The sequence below is a fragment of the Chiroxiphia lanceolata genome, chromosome 12 (assembly GCF_009829145.1).
Source record: "Chiroxiphia lanceolata isolate bChiLan1 chromosome 12, bChiLan1.pri, whole genome shotgun sequence".
Taxonomy (NCBI): Eukaryota; Metazoa; Chordata; class Aves; order Passeriformes; family Pipridae; genus Chiroxiphia; species Chiroxiphia lanceolata.
The window spans coordinates 3,809,302-3,826,306 of NC_045648.1; the positions used below are offsets into that span (position 1 = coordinate 3,809,302).

Here is a 17,005-nt window from a genome sequence, read left to right on the forward strand (position 1 = left end):
ACAGAAGATAGATTTAATCTTTTTGCTTTTCAATGCACTCTCTCTTCTACTTTATTTCAGCACATCTTGACCACTCTGAAGCCCTTCTGATTCTTCAGAGGAAGGATTAAACATTTACATTTATACTGTGCTGCTTTTCCTCTGAACTCTAGGATTTATGATTCAGTTTCATATCCACAGATAGCAAATTATCTCCAAATGTTCACCAGTGAGTCACTATTAAGAACTACTGAACAAGGTCAATTGACAGTCTTTGATGTTTCCCGTTATTTTAAAAGTTCCTTTCGAATGTTTTGAATTTGACTCTAAAAATAAAGAAAAAAGAAGGTGTGTCATTATATTAGAGATTTATTTCCTCCTTTTGAACTTAAAACAGTTCAGCAGATCTCTGGCTCATCCAGGTCACGGCTCACTCACAGATAAGCTACAAGTGCAAGAGTAGCAAAAACTTTTATCCTTTCATATTTCACATCTCATCTTACTGAACAGCATCTTATTTTTGCAAAATTAAAAATATTCAACTTCCTGTCTCATGGAGGTAGAAATGTTAGCTAAAATAGGGGAAGTCACTTTGCTTGTTTTAATTAGTACTGTGCAATCTGGATGGTGCATCCTGGAACTCATTTTCTCATTTATACAATGACATATGCTGGGACATCACTAAAACACTGTGTCTGGAGACATTATTTGCACTTAGTTTCCAGTAATATAAACTAAGGTGATAGGAAAATCAGGAAGATCATGAACTTCTTCAAAGACTAAAACTGCTAGTAGTGAAAGGATTAAGTTAATTTGGAAATCACGATCTCATTTTTAGCCACCTCAATTTCCAGCTTCTTTCCAACATGATTATCATAACTTCAGCTGCACAGAATTAACACCAAACTCTATATTCTAGAAAAGCTACTATTGGTTATTCAAATGACAGGACAGAGCTGCATGTGTGTCTGTATTCCAGCAGAGAATTCCAGCATTCTGGCCCCTGGCAGGGCTGAGAAGTGACAAATCCAGGGAAGAGGATTTGCCTTTCCCAAAGGAACACACAGGGACTGCCCACCACAAACCCCACACACTGACTGCACCTCCTGCTCTTAACCTGTTCCCAGACTTCCAAACTTTGGAAGGGTTGAGAAAAAGGCACAGGGATTCTTATTCTTCCCTGGGCTACTACTGTGGAAGTTTTGATCGATGCCTGTACACAGCACAAACTAAAGCTGTGCTGGATTATGTGGTACTGATGTTCCTAATGCTGAAAAACAGTTTATAGGGAGTTACTGGGATTCCACAGCAAGTCTGAAACCCTCACTGAAGGATCTTAGTTAAATCCTCAGATCCAGCAAACAGAAACAGATCATTACCCAAAGTGGTGGAACTCAGATTACACAGGACTATATTTAAGCACAGCATCATTTAAACTTTTTCCCCTCAGTTAGCTAAAAATAAAGCAAATTTGATAGCTGCCTTATTGTTTTAAAAAAGACACGAAACCTTAACCTGCATTTTTTAAATTAACATATTTTCCAACAACACGATGGGTGCGACAACTTCACAAACAGAGTTTGTGGGGGGACCACCAAAGACACTCACTCCTTGGGTTGGGTTTTTTTGTTCTTACTGGGGATGGAAAGTTTGTTTTCTGCCTGCCCCCAGCCCAGCGAGGGGGTGACTCACCCAGAGGCAGGAATGCCAGGCGGTTTCCAGCCATGGAGAGCTCGTTGAGGCTGGGCAGCTGGCACAGGTGGCGGGGCACGTACCACAGGTGGTTCCTGTCTGCAGTCAGGTACTGCAGGGACAGGCACATGTGCAGCCTCTCAGGTAAAGTCATCAGCCTGTTCGTGGAGATGTCCAGGGTCTGCAGCTCCCTCAGGTCTCCAACCTCTGCAATCCAAACAGGCATTAACAATTATATATATTTGCACAAAGAATATCTCAAATAAACTGAAAACAAAGTTCAGCAGCGAGCTGTGCTGCTTTTCTTTTTCTTATAGTGCTGTTCTATCAATCCATGTTGAGAACTAATGATCTCCATCACTGACACTAATAATCTCCCTCATCTTTGTATTTCAAACCCTTCTGATGAGGAACACTTCTCAGTTAGGCTGTATGTGCAAATATGAGATCTTTCACAGAGCATTCCTGAATTGTGGCAATTACCACCATCAAAAATACTACCCATCTTTCTAGCCCTAAATCAGAACTAGAAAAAAAACCCAAACCAAACCCCAAATACACAAAAGATATTACAAAGCTTGCTAATATTGAGGGTGTTGACCCCGAAGTCATGCGAATTCAAGTGAAATTAGTGGGTTTTTTAAACACTGAGGGATTCCTTAAGGTTCTCTTGCAATGAGAGTTACAAACACATGCACAGCACTTCTTGCTCAGTGACAGTCCCCCAGGAACAACACCTCTGTCTTCATAATACAGTTCAGAAGACCAATTTTAAATCAGAAATGAAATTTCTTGAAACCAGTTATAATGTTACAAAAGTTATATTGTAGGAAGATATTTCACTAAGTTCCAAGCTATAGTTGCAGTAACTACAGCTTCTGGAGATTTTGGTAGTTATTATTTGAAGAATTTAAAAGGACATTTTCTGTTTTAAAGAGTATTGTATAATTTTTTTTAATGTAGGGAACAAATTACATTCCTAAAAGTCTGATGTAATCACACAAGCAGCCTCACTTGGGCAACAGTGATTTTCCCTGTGCCTGGCCTGTGGAACCAGGATGCAGGACTGCCTGACAAACACATTTAAAATATATTAAGCAGACCTACAGGTTATCTAATTGCTTATTTAGTTATTCTTTTACAGTTACACTAAAAACTGGATAATTCTATAAATTATTTTCCCCAAACATGGGGAACAGTTTCCCTTTGTTTTTCAGTACTTCACAGCAAAGGAATCAACTCACCAAGTGGTCAGTACCCCTAATCTTCCCTGTGGTTCTCAGCATCTTGCAGACCCAAATGTACTTTGCTCTCAGCTGAATGAAACCAGCTCTTGCATCTGAGAGCTGCTAAAACAAGATTCACTAGAATTTTCTACACTGAAAACACCAGACAATCTCCACAATCCACAATCTGTACAATTTACAGCTCCATCACCCAGATTTTCTTACAAAGATATAAATAGGGTAACGCTGTTTAAGTTACAGCGAAACAGAACCTGTTGTGCCCTTGAGCTCTTTGCAGCAGGAACCAGAAAATTCAGTTCCCCGAGCTCTGAGGTAGCACCTTGTGTATACTACACCCAGAGAAGGAAACAAAACACCAGGTTAACTCCAAACTGACTTTACACAATGGGAAAAAGAAGCTGACCTTGGGAAAAGCTGCTCTAAATGCTGCTTTCAAGACTGAAAGCGGGAAAAGGAAACAAAGGGAAGTTATAACTCAGTATTAGAGATTTTCACACAGTAATTAAATAAAATGTGTGTGCACGTTTAAAAGGAGTTTCTGCCCGCTGCAAACAATCCCAGCATTAACTACAATAGTCAACAACAAAGTTTATGCATCTTTATAAATATTACTGACAGAAGCAGGTGCTGAAGGCAGATGACCACATTCTTCAAACCTCTCAGTTTTTATGTCATCAGGAATAATAAGCTTTACTTACAAAGTTGGGGATTTTTTTTAAACAAGATTGAAAATAAATGACAAAAGCAAAATAAGGGCTACTAAATAGCACAAAACTACCGTGCAATGAACTGCAGTAGATCTCATTTTGAAAGAGTTTTATATTCATCACAAAGCCATATGCTTGAAAACAGTGACAGGAAAAGAGCCACCTACATTCAGCCAAACCACTGACCACATGCAGTCAATAATAGGCCCAGCTATTTTCATGCACTAACCTTTTTCTCTGCCACTAAAAACAGTTCTCTAGTTCACTTTAGGTCCAAAATCCCATAAATGTTACGGTTGGCAAAGCTGGCAGAGTTTCAAAGGCATTGCTAGAATGATATGTTTCAAATCTAAGAGGAAATAAAAGTATTCTCACTTTATCCTTCATCCAAAAAACACATACTTGCCCAAAACTTCATCCTCTCTACCTTAATCTTCCAATGCATACCAGATGTAAACATCCACTTTCAACATATAGTGCCACATGTTGCCTCGACCCACAGTGAAGTTAAAGAGTAAACCAAACAACACAAAGTGCCATCATATTAAAAATATAACCCTCACATTAAAGCAATAACCCCCAGACTCTCCAGTGCTCAAAGCTCATTTTGAAGAACATGCTCAGACACTTACTAATGACACTAAATTGGTTTCCATCTCATGAAAGCAAAGGAAAACAATAAAGAGGAATAACACAAAATATAAACAGTCCATTAATAAGGTTTTTCAAGCTTTTAGTTACTAAATACTATTATCCTTGCTTTAAAAGCCTTGCAACATAAATACTGGAGGAAGCCTTTGCTAACAAACACAGTGAAAGACTTGCAAATCCTTCTCTTGCTGTCACCTCATCAAGCACAAAGATACACAAGAGGTGAACTTTGGAAATTTCCAGCAGATCCAGAAAGGAAAATGGAAAAAAAGCTGATGAGGGGACTTGCAGAGATTCCCCCCACACCTCCAAGGATAAGAAAGGGACAAGAATTACACATCACCATTAAACCCCACCGAGGAGCTCCAACTGCATTTAAATGAAAACCATAAAAGTGTAATTTAAAATTTACATCAGTTCCAGGATTACCACCACCCAAACCACCCAGCAGAGCACTGAGCCCCATTCTGGTGTCAGAAGCCAGCAAAGGATCCTCAGTGGCTTTGCTGACCCCCAGCCCCAGCTCTGTGGAGGCAGAGCCCCAACACGACGTTCCCGTGTGGGTTCATGGACCGGAGCGTTTCCCCCGTGTCCGTGGGCATGGATTGCTGCCATCACACGGAGCTGGGCAATTCCATGGGCAATTCCATGTGGCACCAACGTGTTCATGGGGCACACACAGAGGGCTGACAGGCTGTAAATCCACACCCGGCCTGACCTCACGGACATACAGAGCCGGTGCCCTCACGCTGCCCCCTGAGGGGAGTCTCAGGGACACAGAGATCCTGCAGGATCTACTCCAGAACTGCCAGCCCGGGAGGAATTAATTCCATCTTTTTCCTCCCTGATAACGTGCAGATTCAGAAGTGATTTTTGGAGGCTCCAAAAAGCAGCCTTTGCATTTGTGTGAGAACTTTTCCCAACGACTTGGAAAAAGGGACAGGTGACAGTTCACTTGGGTGAACTCATGCACTTGGGTTTTCAACAGAAAACTGCCCCAATAGGTCTGTCCCTCCCAAAAAAAGAAACATCAGTATACCTTTTTTTTTTTCTTTTTTTTTTAACATAAAACCTGGAAAGAATTTCAGGAAATTTCCAAAATGAGTGACCTTCTAACAAAACTGACTGTGTTTGTATTAAACATACCTAGAATCAAGAAAAAAAAAAAATCTATTTCTCATTCGGGTGGTTTAAATGCCAGTTTTTAAAATTAATTCCCCGGTTTTACGTGAAAGAAACAAAAAAACCCATCTGGAAATAAGCAGCCCATACAACACAGAATAATTGCCAAAGGCAATTCAAACTTCCTTAATCTTTCTGGGGGTACAGGCCTCACCAGCTGCATGACCCAAAAATAACTAACAGTTTTCTCTACATTTCAAGAGTAATCCCACCTTTCCCTGATGGGCCATAAACCAGAATTTCATCCAAAGATATATGAAACACATACACAGTTGGATTTGAGTGTATGGAAGGCATGGGTTTACTTTAAATCTGAGTCTTTATATCGCAGTAAAGTTAAAAAAAGGGGGACAGGAAAGGGCTACAGACCTACCTGCATGAGAATGCACCTCAAAGCAGGATATTAAGAGAAAGCAGAGAACCTATAAGGAATGGAAAAAGGGACTGATCAGCAAAGAGAGCTCTGGCACTTGGAGGTCAGGCTGCAGAAGTTAAATGCAAACTGCCAGGAGGCCAGGAAAATTGGAACTCACAGACAGACAAAAGGTTTCTCAACCAGAAATAAAAGAGCAAGAAATGAAGAACTGGTGTCAACAAGGGGTAGAAATTAGGAGGACAAACCAAATATTAAATTAGCTTTTTGCATAATTTTTTCCTGTAAGAATAATGCCGTGTATGAGGACAGAGACAGAATACCTCATGGGAACAAAGCACTGCAAATTACCACATCCATTACTAAAATGAAATGAGGCTGCTTAAAAAAATTTCCATCCCAGAATACTGAAAAAAAAAATGGGTTATATATCAAAATTGCAGACTCAGGCACGAGGATTCTCAATGAACAGGACATTTTCTGGGATAGCAGCCTAGGGTTGGAGAAGGAATGTAGAACCTGTGTTCAAAAGGCCCTGTTAATGCGAGCTCAGCTCTCCCCAGCATCTCATAACAACTGTTCTAAGGGGAAAGAGCAACCAGTGACTGGAAGGTAAACAGGGAGCAGAATGAAAATGCAACCCAGATCTTTTCAAATGCAAATCATGTACTACTGACTTATTGTCCTTTGATAAAATTTCTTGGTTACTGGTAACACACACATATCACATCTCATGGCAAATTATTGGGATGGAGAAAATATTACTAGTGGTGGTGTTCCTCAAGGGTCTACTTTGTTCAGACCTTCCATTTTGCAGCTGGGTAAAAAACAATACTAAGTTTTGAGTTGCTGTTGCACAAGCATTTAAAGAAGTAACTAGAAAAAAATTGTCATACAGGAGGAAGAGCAAGGACTTTTAGACTTAAGTGGTAGAAATGGAAAGAAAAAGAACACAAAATCAGCTTGATAAGAAGGGGCTGCAAGTCAGGGCTCTGCTTGAAACAGTGAAGAAAGAGAGGCACTAAGTCTAGTTGTTCACCACCTAAGGGCAACAAGCCATAGTTAAAGTAAGGCAATTTCTATATACAGAATTATATCAGGAGCAAGGAAGTACGTTAATTCCTATTTTTATAGGCAATAATGATGGTTTGCTGTGATCATACAAATACTCAAACACTCTGCTAACAAAGGGTTCTACCAGGAGGTGATGGATCCACCCTACAATGCCTGTTGCAGGGCTGCAGCACTCTGTGCTAACAAATCTTTGCTGCACAGCATGAAGTGATGTTTTCCAGCCCATGGCACCCCCAAGGACACATCCATATGAACCCTGACAAAATGGAGCTCTGTGGTGACTGGCTGTGACCGTGACCTCCGTGCACCAGAGATCCCTCCCTGCCCTGGGTTCTAAAATGGAAGTTGGTTGCTCCAGGAAAGGAACAGAAGGTGCTAAAAGTGGCTACCCAACCTCACCCTTGAAATCATGTTTTAATCAACCTCCATGAACCCGAGCACAAGATGCATTTTCCGCTCAGACTTGTAAAACCACGTGCTGATGAGTAAAAGGCATCTGAAGCCTTTCACACTCACAAAGCTCACTACCTGTCCCACTAGAAAAAAATTCTAAGTCTCTGCATGCCCATGAATCTGAAGTGGATACTATTATCAATTTAAAACTGGAACAGACAGGAGATACAAATTTAAATTGCTGAGAGCGTGATGGAAAAGATCTCCTTTAGATCTGCTCCGGGATGTCTCAGGAGGACTTAAAGAGACTTTAAGATGGTTAAAACAAATTAAATAGCCCATTATATATTACATTACATTTACTGTCCTACCACAGAGCTCACATTTCATAGCCTATAAAAATTAAATTTTCTAGTACAAATTGACACTTAAGGTAGACCTGTGCCATCTTCAAGCAAGGAAGTTTGGCCATAACTGAAAATTGATATCATTAGATTTAAGGACAGTGAAAGGGGCAGGCAAATTGAATCCCATTTACATTTTGACACTACTCTAGGCAGCTCTTTTTCTGTATTGTTGGTGAAAGAGCTTGAAAAATGTTCTGTTTCTCAAGTCTAATAGACCTGAAGATGATTTTCCTTGTATTTTTTCCCATAAAGGCCAATATTTCCTTAGTATTTTAAGAACAAAAAAGCAGAGGTACTGGAAGAGATCTTGTGATACTGCAACTCTTTCATGAATAACTCAGTTTTACATAAGGTGCCGAATGAATACAAACCCATAAAAATTCTATGGAAGAAAAATGCTTCTATCCCAGTTGATCAAACTTGAATCTATTAATTTTAAAGCAATACTTACAGCTGCATTTCACACAAATATTCTGGCTGGAAAGAACAGGGGAAAAAAAGATTTCTCTGGGGCAGGACAGTCTTTGTGAATGACCATAGTCATGTAACACCCCTCAAAGCTGTTCCCAATTCATGGTTTCACCTACTTCAGCTATTAACTACATTGACTCTTCTCCAAAACACTTAACCAGCAGACAAAGCCCAAAACCAAGTGAAAAACACACACTTCTACTGAATATATCCAAATAGAATCTTTTTTTTCCTTCAACCCTGCTAAATGTCACACGCAAATTTAGCACCAATCCTTATTTATTTGGTGCCATCATTCACAAGCAAAGGTGAGAAAAGTGGCTCCCTGAAGTCCAATCTTGCTAAACAGTAATTTTAGGGCAGCTAAAAATGGCTGAAAATAGACATGGGGCATGAGGGTCTCATTAAGTCAAACCCTTCTAAAGGTCAGTGGTTCCCCATCTTCCACCACAATTAAACACAACTGGCAGCTGTTTGTATGTCCTGGGCCCAGCACTCTGTGCTTCCCTCAGTACCACACAGGGAGCACAGATCCACACTGGTTATTAGCCTGGGCTCCCTATTTCCCCTCGGGGCAGGTCTGGAATTCCATTTCTGCCCACAATTTGATGGTCTCAATGGGAACAGTTAGAACAAATCACATGACAAAAATACCAGAAATTATCACAGATGAGAAAGGTGGAAAAGGTGGGTGATAGGGAGAGAAAAAATTGTTTATTCACAAAGGTAACTCAAGGCCATGAAATGATCAGGTTGGCTGTTTTTTTGGTTTGGTCTTGGGTTTTTTGTTTGTTTGGTTGGTTTGTTTTTTCCAGGAGACAACCTATCCTTTCATTTTGTTCTAATGTGCTCTGCCTAGAACTTGACTGCCCCACAGCAAAGTACTGCTGCTGCACAAACAAGTTAGAGATGTGAAATATATTATTGTTCTATGGTTTTATTAATTGATATCCCAATTTTTTACTAGAACAGCCAAAATGAAGTGTAAAGAGACAGAATGGTACTTTTTCAAATATATGGCATGAAAAACTCTGCCAGCACCTTACAGAAAAAGTCTCTTATTTAGGGAGGGATGTATTTTTGTTGTTGTCTTTCCTTTGAGGAGCAGCTGTTTTCCTTTCTCTGGGTGTTCCTGGGTGGTATGAACATAAACAAATGTGACATGAATAAAGCATGAGACCTGTTATGTTCCTCTTGTTTTGTTTATGTCTGACTATCTTTACTATTCACTGTGCACTAATATGGAAAGGGGGGGGAAAAGCCTTCCAGAAAAACTTTGTGCACAAAAGACAGAGCTGCTGATTTGAACTCAAGATGCTGGACATAAGAGATGGCAACTACAGGACAACAAACCAGTGCTCAGCTAAAACTAAGGCAAACAAAAGGAGCATCCTAAGGAGAAATCAGGGAGAGCTCAGGAAATCAGAGAGACAGGGCCAGTCCTGGCTGTAAATTCTAGGACAGCTTTTTCCTTTCTTCTTCCAAGGAAAAACTTCAGATGAACACAAGAGTGGTCTCTCTGACAAACACAGATTAGTGGCTCCCACCCCGTTCCTACAGTGGTGTCTAAATAATCCACGCAAAGACCCATCTGTTGTGACTGTTGCTATCAACTGTTTCCAACCAACTCACAACAGACACATCCTTCTTCCTTTTCTTGAAGTTACTTAGGATTACTTTTTTTAATTCTTCTCCACTAAAAGCATAACAAAAGCAAGAGGTCCAGGTTCAATTTTCATCTTTCAGTGGAAAAGTATAACATTATATCAAACCATGTTATGGCTTGATTATTGTACCACTGGGAAATACCACACAACACTCGGGTCAAATTCTGCCTTTGCAACAAAAAAAACCAACAAACTTGTGTGGGCTGAGGGAAAGGAAAAGATTCAAAGGAAGATCTTTAGCTGGGAACCATGTTTAAGGCAGTGGAGTCACCATATTTGTTTTTTAAATGAATGTTAATGGATGGGACTGTCTGAAGTCCTATGAAAATAAGAGTTCCTCCAGGCCACTACTACAAATTGCAACAGTAATTACAGGGGAGGGACTGATGAACTGTTCACAGGAAATATTCCCAATATAATAGAGGTGAAAACTATGGCATCCAGATGTCCTTTCCTAGCAGCAGTTGCAGGAGATGCTCTTGCCCCTCCTCACTTGCCCAGCTTGGCTGGTGAGGCAGGAGCTATGAGGACGTGGTTACTACTGAAAAAAATGGTATGGACCAACTACTAACAGTTTCTATCTAAGATTAGCAATAAAAAAAAGACATCTGACTTCAAACAACACTAGCAATGTCCTGATTTTATAAATGCTAAGAGCAACTGCAAGCCTTGCCTTAATCAGTGACAGTTTCTGCTGTTCAGTGTTTCAAATCAGCACAAAGCAGACAAGTAAGGCTTGCAATGACACTCCAAACCCCCCATCAAGTCATTCTGAATTGCATTCCTTTAGCTACACAAATAAGTAGTCTTAGTTCATAAAGCTCTCAAATGTTAAATAATTACCAACTGGAGTACACTTGGTATCAAAGCCTTTCATCTAGAATGACAATTTAATGCAGATTTGGACAATGTCGCTGCAATAACATTAAGAGAACTGAAATACAGGTATCAAACTCTGTGTGTGTGACATGAACCACAGGAAGGTTAATCCCACATCATACCTCCAGTTCCACACATTCTCTTTACAGGCTTTTTCCATTTAGATTTAGTGTCAGTAAATGATGCGTTTTATTTTGCCTCAATTCATTCAACAAACCAGCTGAGTGAAAACAAGGATGTCAGTAACAAGGAATAATTTAACCCTGTCACAATGGTATGGAAAAAAGAAAATTATACTTGGTCAACAAGGTCAAAATGGAAATTGCTACATTATAAAATTCTTCTATTGCACAGCACTAACAGTTTGTGTTTGTTCACTTGCAAAGACTGGATGACTTTGTACTCCAAGCTCCCCTGAGCGCTCAATCCCTAAATACTAAATTGCATTTGCTTAATGCACAAGTAAAATCAACTACCTGTTAATACAGCTAATCACTGCACATAGGTTAGAGAGAGCTTAGGGAAAGTAAAAACCCCCAAGGAAACCAAAGAGACAAAAGTACCTTCTTAGATAACTTTATTTATTAAGACTTAAGAGTTTAAGGGGAAAACAACTTTTAACACCCAATCCTAAAAGTTGCAAAAACTAAGATTCAAGAGCTAATTGTTTCCTATCACAAAGGTTAATTTGGTGTAAGAAAGATCTCAAAAATTAGGAATTAGTAAGAGGTTTTACATAAAAAATGACTAGCAAATTATTTTACTTTAGTTAACGGGTAATTATCTTCTGAAAACTAAACAGCTCAATAGGCTCTATGAACTAACAACTACTGAATTTCATGAGCAAACACACACTGCTGAACTTTTACTAACCTTGGTATGGTGGTGAATGATACAGTGAACCAGAGTTTTCACTATTTCTTTATTTATTTTAAAACAATGTCAGTAAAGGCAGTAAACATGGACATAATCCCCCTGAAAAGCTGGTTTTGCTTGTATGGCTTACTTGAGCTTGGCTTAGGACCCTCCCAAAATAAGTCAGTGCACCAAAGCCAAGTCAGAGCCCTTTGGCAGTAGAGCACACTGAAATCAGTAAGGCCTTTCTAAGGGACACCTGGACTTTGCAAAGCAGTTACTACACACATTTACAAACTGATGAGAAATGTCAGAGAAAAAAGAGCTGCAGTTTAATATCCTTTCAAAGCTGAGGTTCTCTGAACGCCTGACTAAACACCACTGAACAGATTGTGGGTATTAAAGAAGTTCTCATACTACAGAAACACAAACACCATCTGTAGATGAAACATCTCTCTCAAAATACATCCACAGCTCTGGAGGTTTAGTCTCAGCCTTATCAATACACATCTGTCTTCACCCATGTGAACAGCTCTTGGCAAACCTTTACGAGAGACACCCTTAAAACTCCCTTTAAGTTCAGTTTTACTTTTGGGTAACAGCTCTAAACCAAAGACTTTTACAAGTATTTTAAAGAGCAGCTGTTTTGAAGTTGCAGAAGTGAGGTTCATATCTCTCACATGTGTAATCAGGAAAGCCTTATCTTTACTATCAGATCATCAACAGAAGAATTCAGTGCCGGCAGATGAGTTACAAACCAACTTTTTCTGCTATTCCTTCAGGGAGCCAGTGGGATATGAGGCACTGGATGATTATTTGAGGTTAATGTCTGGGAATATACCCTCAATAAGAAGTGATGTTTTTTGTAAGAACAGTTAAAGGGAAGAGCCTTACTAGAAGTCCAGCATCCCTCCTCTCCCCCCTGCAGACAGGCTGATACTCGCATTGCGCAACAAGGAGAATCCGCCTCGTGACGGCCCCAGGGTGTGTTGGGGCTGCTCAGAACGTGACTCCTGCCAGCCCTCACATGGAAAAACCCTTGGATCAAATTCCAAAGAAGAGGCTTTGCTGTGCTCTCAACAGAGGATTCAGCATGTTGAGGGAAGAAGTTTCAAAAGAAGGGGAACGACACCTTAAAGAAGTTACAGCAACTTACGTGAATTTTGTTTTGCTGCAGGTTTTTTATAATACAAGAATAAAGTTAAAAGATCCTAAAGATTCCTTTTTGGATTATTTTGGTGGGGGTTTTTTTAAGCAAAAAACCCCTCCCCACAATATCTTAGCATATATCCAAGCATTCCATCGCAATAAACACAAGGGTGATTACATGAACTTCCAGCAGTCCTGCTGACAGTTGTCCAGCAAACCAGGCAGACAAGCAATGAGCCATCACACCTTCTCATTTATGAAGATTATCAAAGGTGACACGAGCAATTTTGGGGGGTGGAAGGGGATTTGCCAGAGCTATGAACACAGTAATGATCTATAGAGCTCTATTTAGAGCCCACGCAAGTAATAAGAAATGTTAGGTTTTATAGTCTCCATGGATTTCCAGATACACTTATATAATTAAAACCTTCCAACACTCCCAAGCAAGAAAACACCACAGAACTGCATTCCTACAAAATTAAATTCCTGGTAATCTGCTCTTCTACATCTTAGATTCAACTCCAGAGGAATAAGGTTGACCAAAAGCAACCAGAGACCCTCCACTTCTCTTTTCTCTCCTCTGCAATCAATAAACCTGCATAAAACAAACACCACAAATGGAATAATGACTGAATGCAAACACAACTGTGGCCACTTCCACAGTGATTTTTTTTTCCCTGTAGTACATAACTGTGTCACAACAAGTCCTCTCCATAAACCTCAAACCCTAGTTTTCAAACAATCAAAACATAAACCCCAAATAGTTCTATTTGACCTTCATTATTTAGGTCTGTGTGCCAGGTCTAATCAGCTCTCACGAGCACATTCCACTTCTTAAAAACAGACTGTAGAAATACATTTCTCAAACTAAAAGGAACAGAATGCATTGTTTTGATGCTACAGCCTGAAGCCCTTTATCTGAGTTTTATCAAAGTATACCCTATCACTGATCAAAGCAGCAATGACAACTTAATGTTCTCTAAAGTTATATATTGCTGCATAAACTTCCCACTTTTGTCTCGTGGCCTCCAGCTCCACTTGTCATTGGGAGTCTATTCAAAGGTCAGGAGACTTTCCAAAGCCCTCAGTTCCCAAGTGGCAGCTCCAACACTGGCAGGAGTTGGGAGTGGAGCAGGGGGGACAATTCCATCAGGGCTCTGTCCTCGAACACCCCAGAAACTTCAGGTTGTCATTTCTTCTGGCAGATGTTTGAATGACTACTTGGTATGTTACTCTATGAACTATTTGTATGTGGTAGCAGCACTTCCACATTCCCCTTTTACTCACTTTATTATCATCTAAAGACCATTTCTCACTCTACTACTAAAATCAGTATTTCATTTTAAAATCCTTTCAATTTATTATTTTGCATATGCCACATGACTGCCTTTTAAAAGCAAAGTCTGGAAGTTACTTGGACATGCAAGACTCTTCCTTTAGAAAAAGTCTGTATTTTAACAATTCACTGAGAAACCTCAAATTGAGTACACAAGAAAAATGTTATGCAATTTTATGCTTAATGAACTGTGTGGAAATGAGTTGTACTTAGGACTCCTTATTTAATAAAAAGGCATAAAAATGCATCATGACTACCACATTTCTACAGTTATATTTAAGACATTTAAGACCTCCAACATCTCAGTTTTAAGCTTCAGATGAATGTTTGTCAAAGCACTCTAGACATCTTCAAAATTCCTGTCTACCCCCCACAAACAACAGGAAAACCCCTGGAGAAACAGGGCTTACAGTCACGAGAGAAATCAAGGACTGCTGAGAGCCGGGATTAGAGAGGCAGCACCAAATCCCTCAACAATAGAGAATCCAGTTAAATCTGCTCCCATCCTCTCAGGAATGCAAGAATCATCCAAGTACCCTCCATTAGAAGCAGCTCAAAGTCCTTTATCTCCTATCTAAGAGCCCTGGAGGGGAACAGCTACTGGGGAAAGCCCATGGCCCAGAGCTCAGCAAACAGACGTGTCCCTGCAAGGATTTCCACGAGCACAGCGAAGTCAGGAGCACAACAGGCTTGGGAGCACCACTGGGAATAACTGGCTGGGCTCTTCCTGCTGCATCCTGATTTCACCTACACCTCACCAGGTTTCTTAGTAATTCCTCTTCAAAAGAGGAAAGGAACTGGGAGGGACCAGAGGGGGTAATTCTTCGAGTTTGGTGCATGGAAACTTTCACTAGGATTTCACAGGGAGCAGCAGGGAACAAGTGGTAACATTGGCCCGTTCTCAGAATCCAGTTTCAAAACTAAAAACACAAGGATCTGAGATTAGGAATTGAGAATAAAAAAACTGGGCAACAGGTCACAGGCAGCCTGGCACAGACAGTCTGACCCTCTACAACAACGTTCATTCTACAACGTCACTCTCGCTAAAATTTGGTGGCCAGTAAGGATTCTATACAAAAAGGGGATCTTTACAGGTCAGAATTCCAACAAAACCAGGATGGTCTCAGACACTGATGGACAGCACCCTGCTCCCAGACACTCCTGGATCTGTTAAGGAACTCAGGAATTACATCAGCACACTGCTCGTGTTTAAACACAGTCAAAACTCAATCAGGCACAGATTTTTTTTCATGTTAAAGCGTCACCAAAACTAGAGGCTTTAAAAAAAGGTGTGACTGATACAAAATCATTATCATTTTGCCAATATGTGAGAAATAAGAAAAAAACTGAAATCAGTACAGTTATGTTACAATTTTGAGCCACTTTTAAATATTACAAAACTAATTAGAAAACTCAAACACCTTGTGCTGCAATAAGATTTTAGCCATCAATTTACTGTTGTGAAGCCTCAGTGCCAGGTTCAGTCTGTCCCTGATTTGTTTTCCTGATATGTGATGACCACAGAAGTTAAAATCTGCTTTATAAAACTGCACATACTTGGAAATACAACGCACTGAACCAATTTAACTTTTTTTTTTTTTAACTAAAAACATGCTCATTAAAGGAGCTTAATTTCCAAATACTTTTTTCCAGTGATTGCACTAAATTAGAATAGCAAATTTTAAGATGGGAATTTTCTAGTCCAATAAGCCTGGGACACAAAGCAAGATCTGAATCCCTAATTTAAATGCCGCAATGAAAGACACTGATGGCTTCTTCCAACTGGTTCCTATTAGTTTGCAGATTAATGAATTACAACACATACATGCTCAGCACATGCATTGCTGAGGACCTGCTGTGAGACCCCGGAATGAGCAATACCACAGGCCATTGTTGAAAGAGATACTTTTGTTGGGTTTTTTCATTTCCTAACGTCATTTCTGCTACAGTTATGGGAAATATTTCAGTTCCAGTGAGCCCAACAGACCATCTGGAAGAAGTGTTGGAACAAAAGCATATATTGGAACAACATTTTAAGCATGAACTATAGCTCTACAATTTTTCTGACTGTATGTTTATACTATATTTGTTACCAGCATCCAGTGACATTATGAACCTTCCATGGCATATTGAAAAAATGTTGCATGACAGCAACAAAGGGGCTTTTAAAAACCCCTCAACAGGGGGGGAAGTGGAAGAAAAATAAAGGGGCAAGCAGACAAAGAGAGAATAGTGAGCAGCTCTGTGCACAGATGACTCATTCTGACACACTATACAGGTGAGGGGACACAGGAAAAACTTCAGTTAACAAAAATTTCCAGGAATTTAGTGGAATTTTTTTATTCTCTGTCTTCACTTCCCTCCTCATAAATTTAAAGCACTCAGAAGTACTAGTGGTCCTCCTGAGATTTTAACCCAAACCAAATGTTTGAGCGAGGCAGACTGTTACCAAATCTCACGCAACCAACATCCTTTCGTTCCATCGGCACCACTGTGTTTGGACACACATGGAAGTTAATCCACAAGGAATATCAACTGTACAATGCACTGCCCTGTGCTTTGGTCACCTCCAGTCAGGTCACACACTCCAATCCCAACCATTGCCATGTTGTTCCTGACTCCTCTCTGCTGTAATTTCATGGGGGAAATTTGTCCTATAAAAAAACTCAGTCCTTCCAGGCTGCCTGGATTGGAGTTTATACAAGATCAAAACATTTAAAAACTTTTCCTCCTAGAAATCCAAAGAATGTCTTAAGAGATACTATCAGGTATTTTTATTGTGTTTCTGCATTAATACAGTGTAATTACTGAGCCTTACTAATCCTGCAGTGAAAAACGCAATTCAGTAACAGGCAAGTGTGGGGAAGTTTGGCATCAATTTAGGTAAAAAAAATAATAATTAGCTGTTGCTGAACCTAAGAGGTAATGTAAACCTTAGTATGC

The 17,005-nt window shown here is 39.9% G+C and overlaps 1 protein-coding gene across 6 annotated transcripts in view; it reads right to left on the reverse strand.

Moving 5' to 3' along the window:
• The window catches only part of LRRC28 (leucine rich repeat containing 28), a 51,097-nt gene that overhangs the window by 17,526 nt on the left and 16,566 nt on the right, over window positions 1–17,005 (reverse strand). For 4 of the 6 annotated variants that reach the window (XM_032699976.1, XM_032699978.1, XM_032699977.1 and 1 more), the window contains one exon: window positions 1,672–1,878. In XM_032699976.1, the coding sequence (XP_032555867.1) occupies window positions 1,672–1,878 (207 nt within the window). Of the gene's footprint in view, window positions 1–1,671; window positions 1,879–3,854; window positions 3,877–5,831; window positions 5,873–17,005 lie in introns of those variants that run through there. The other 2 variants (XM_032699979.1, XM_032699980.1) reach the window with 2 other exon arrangements.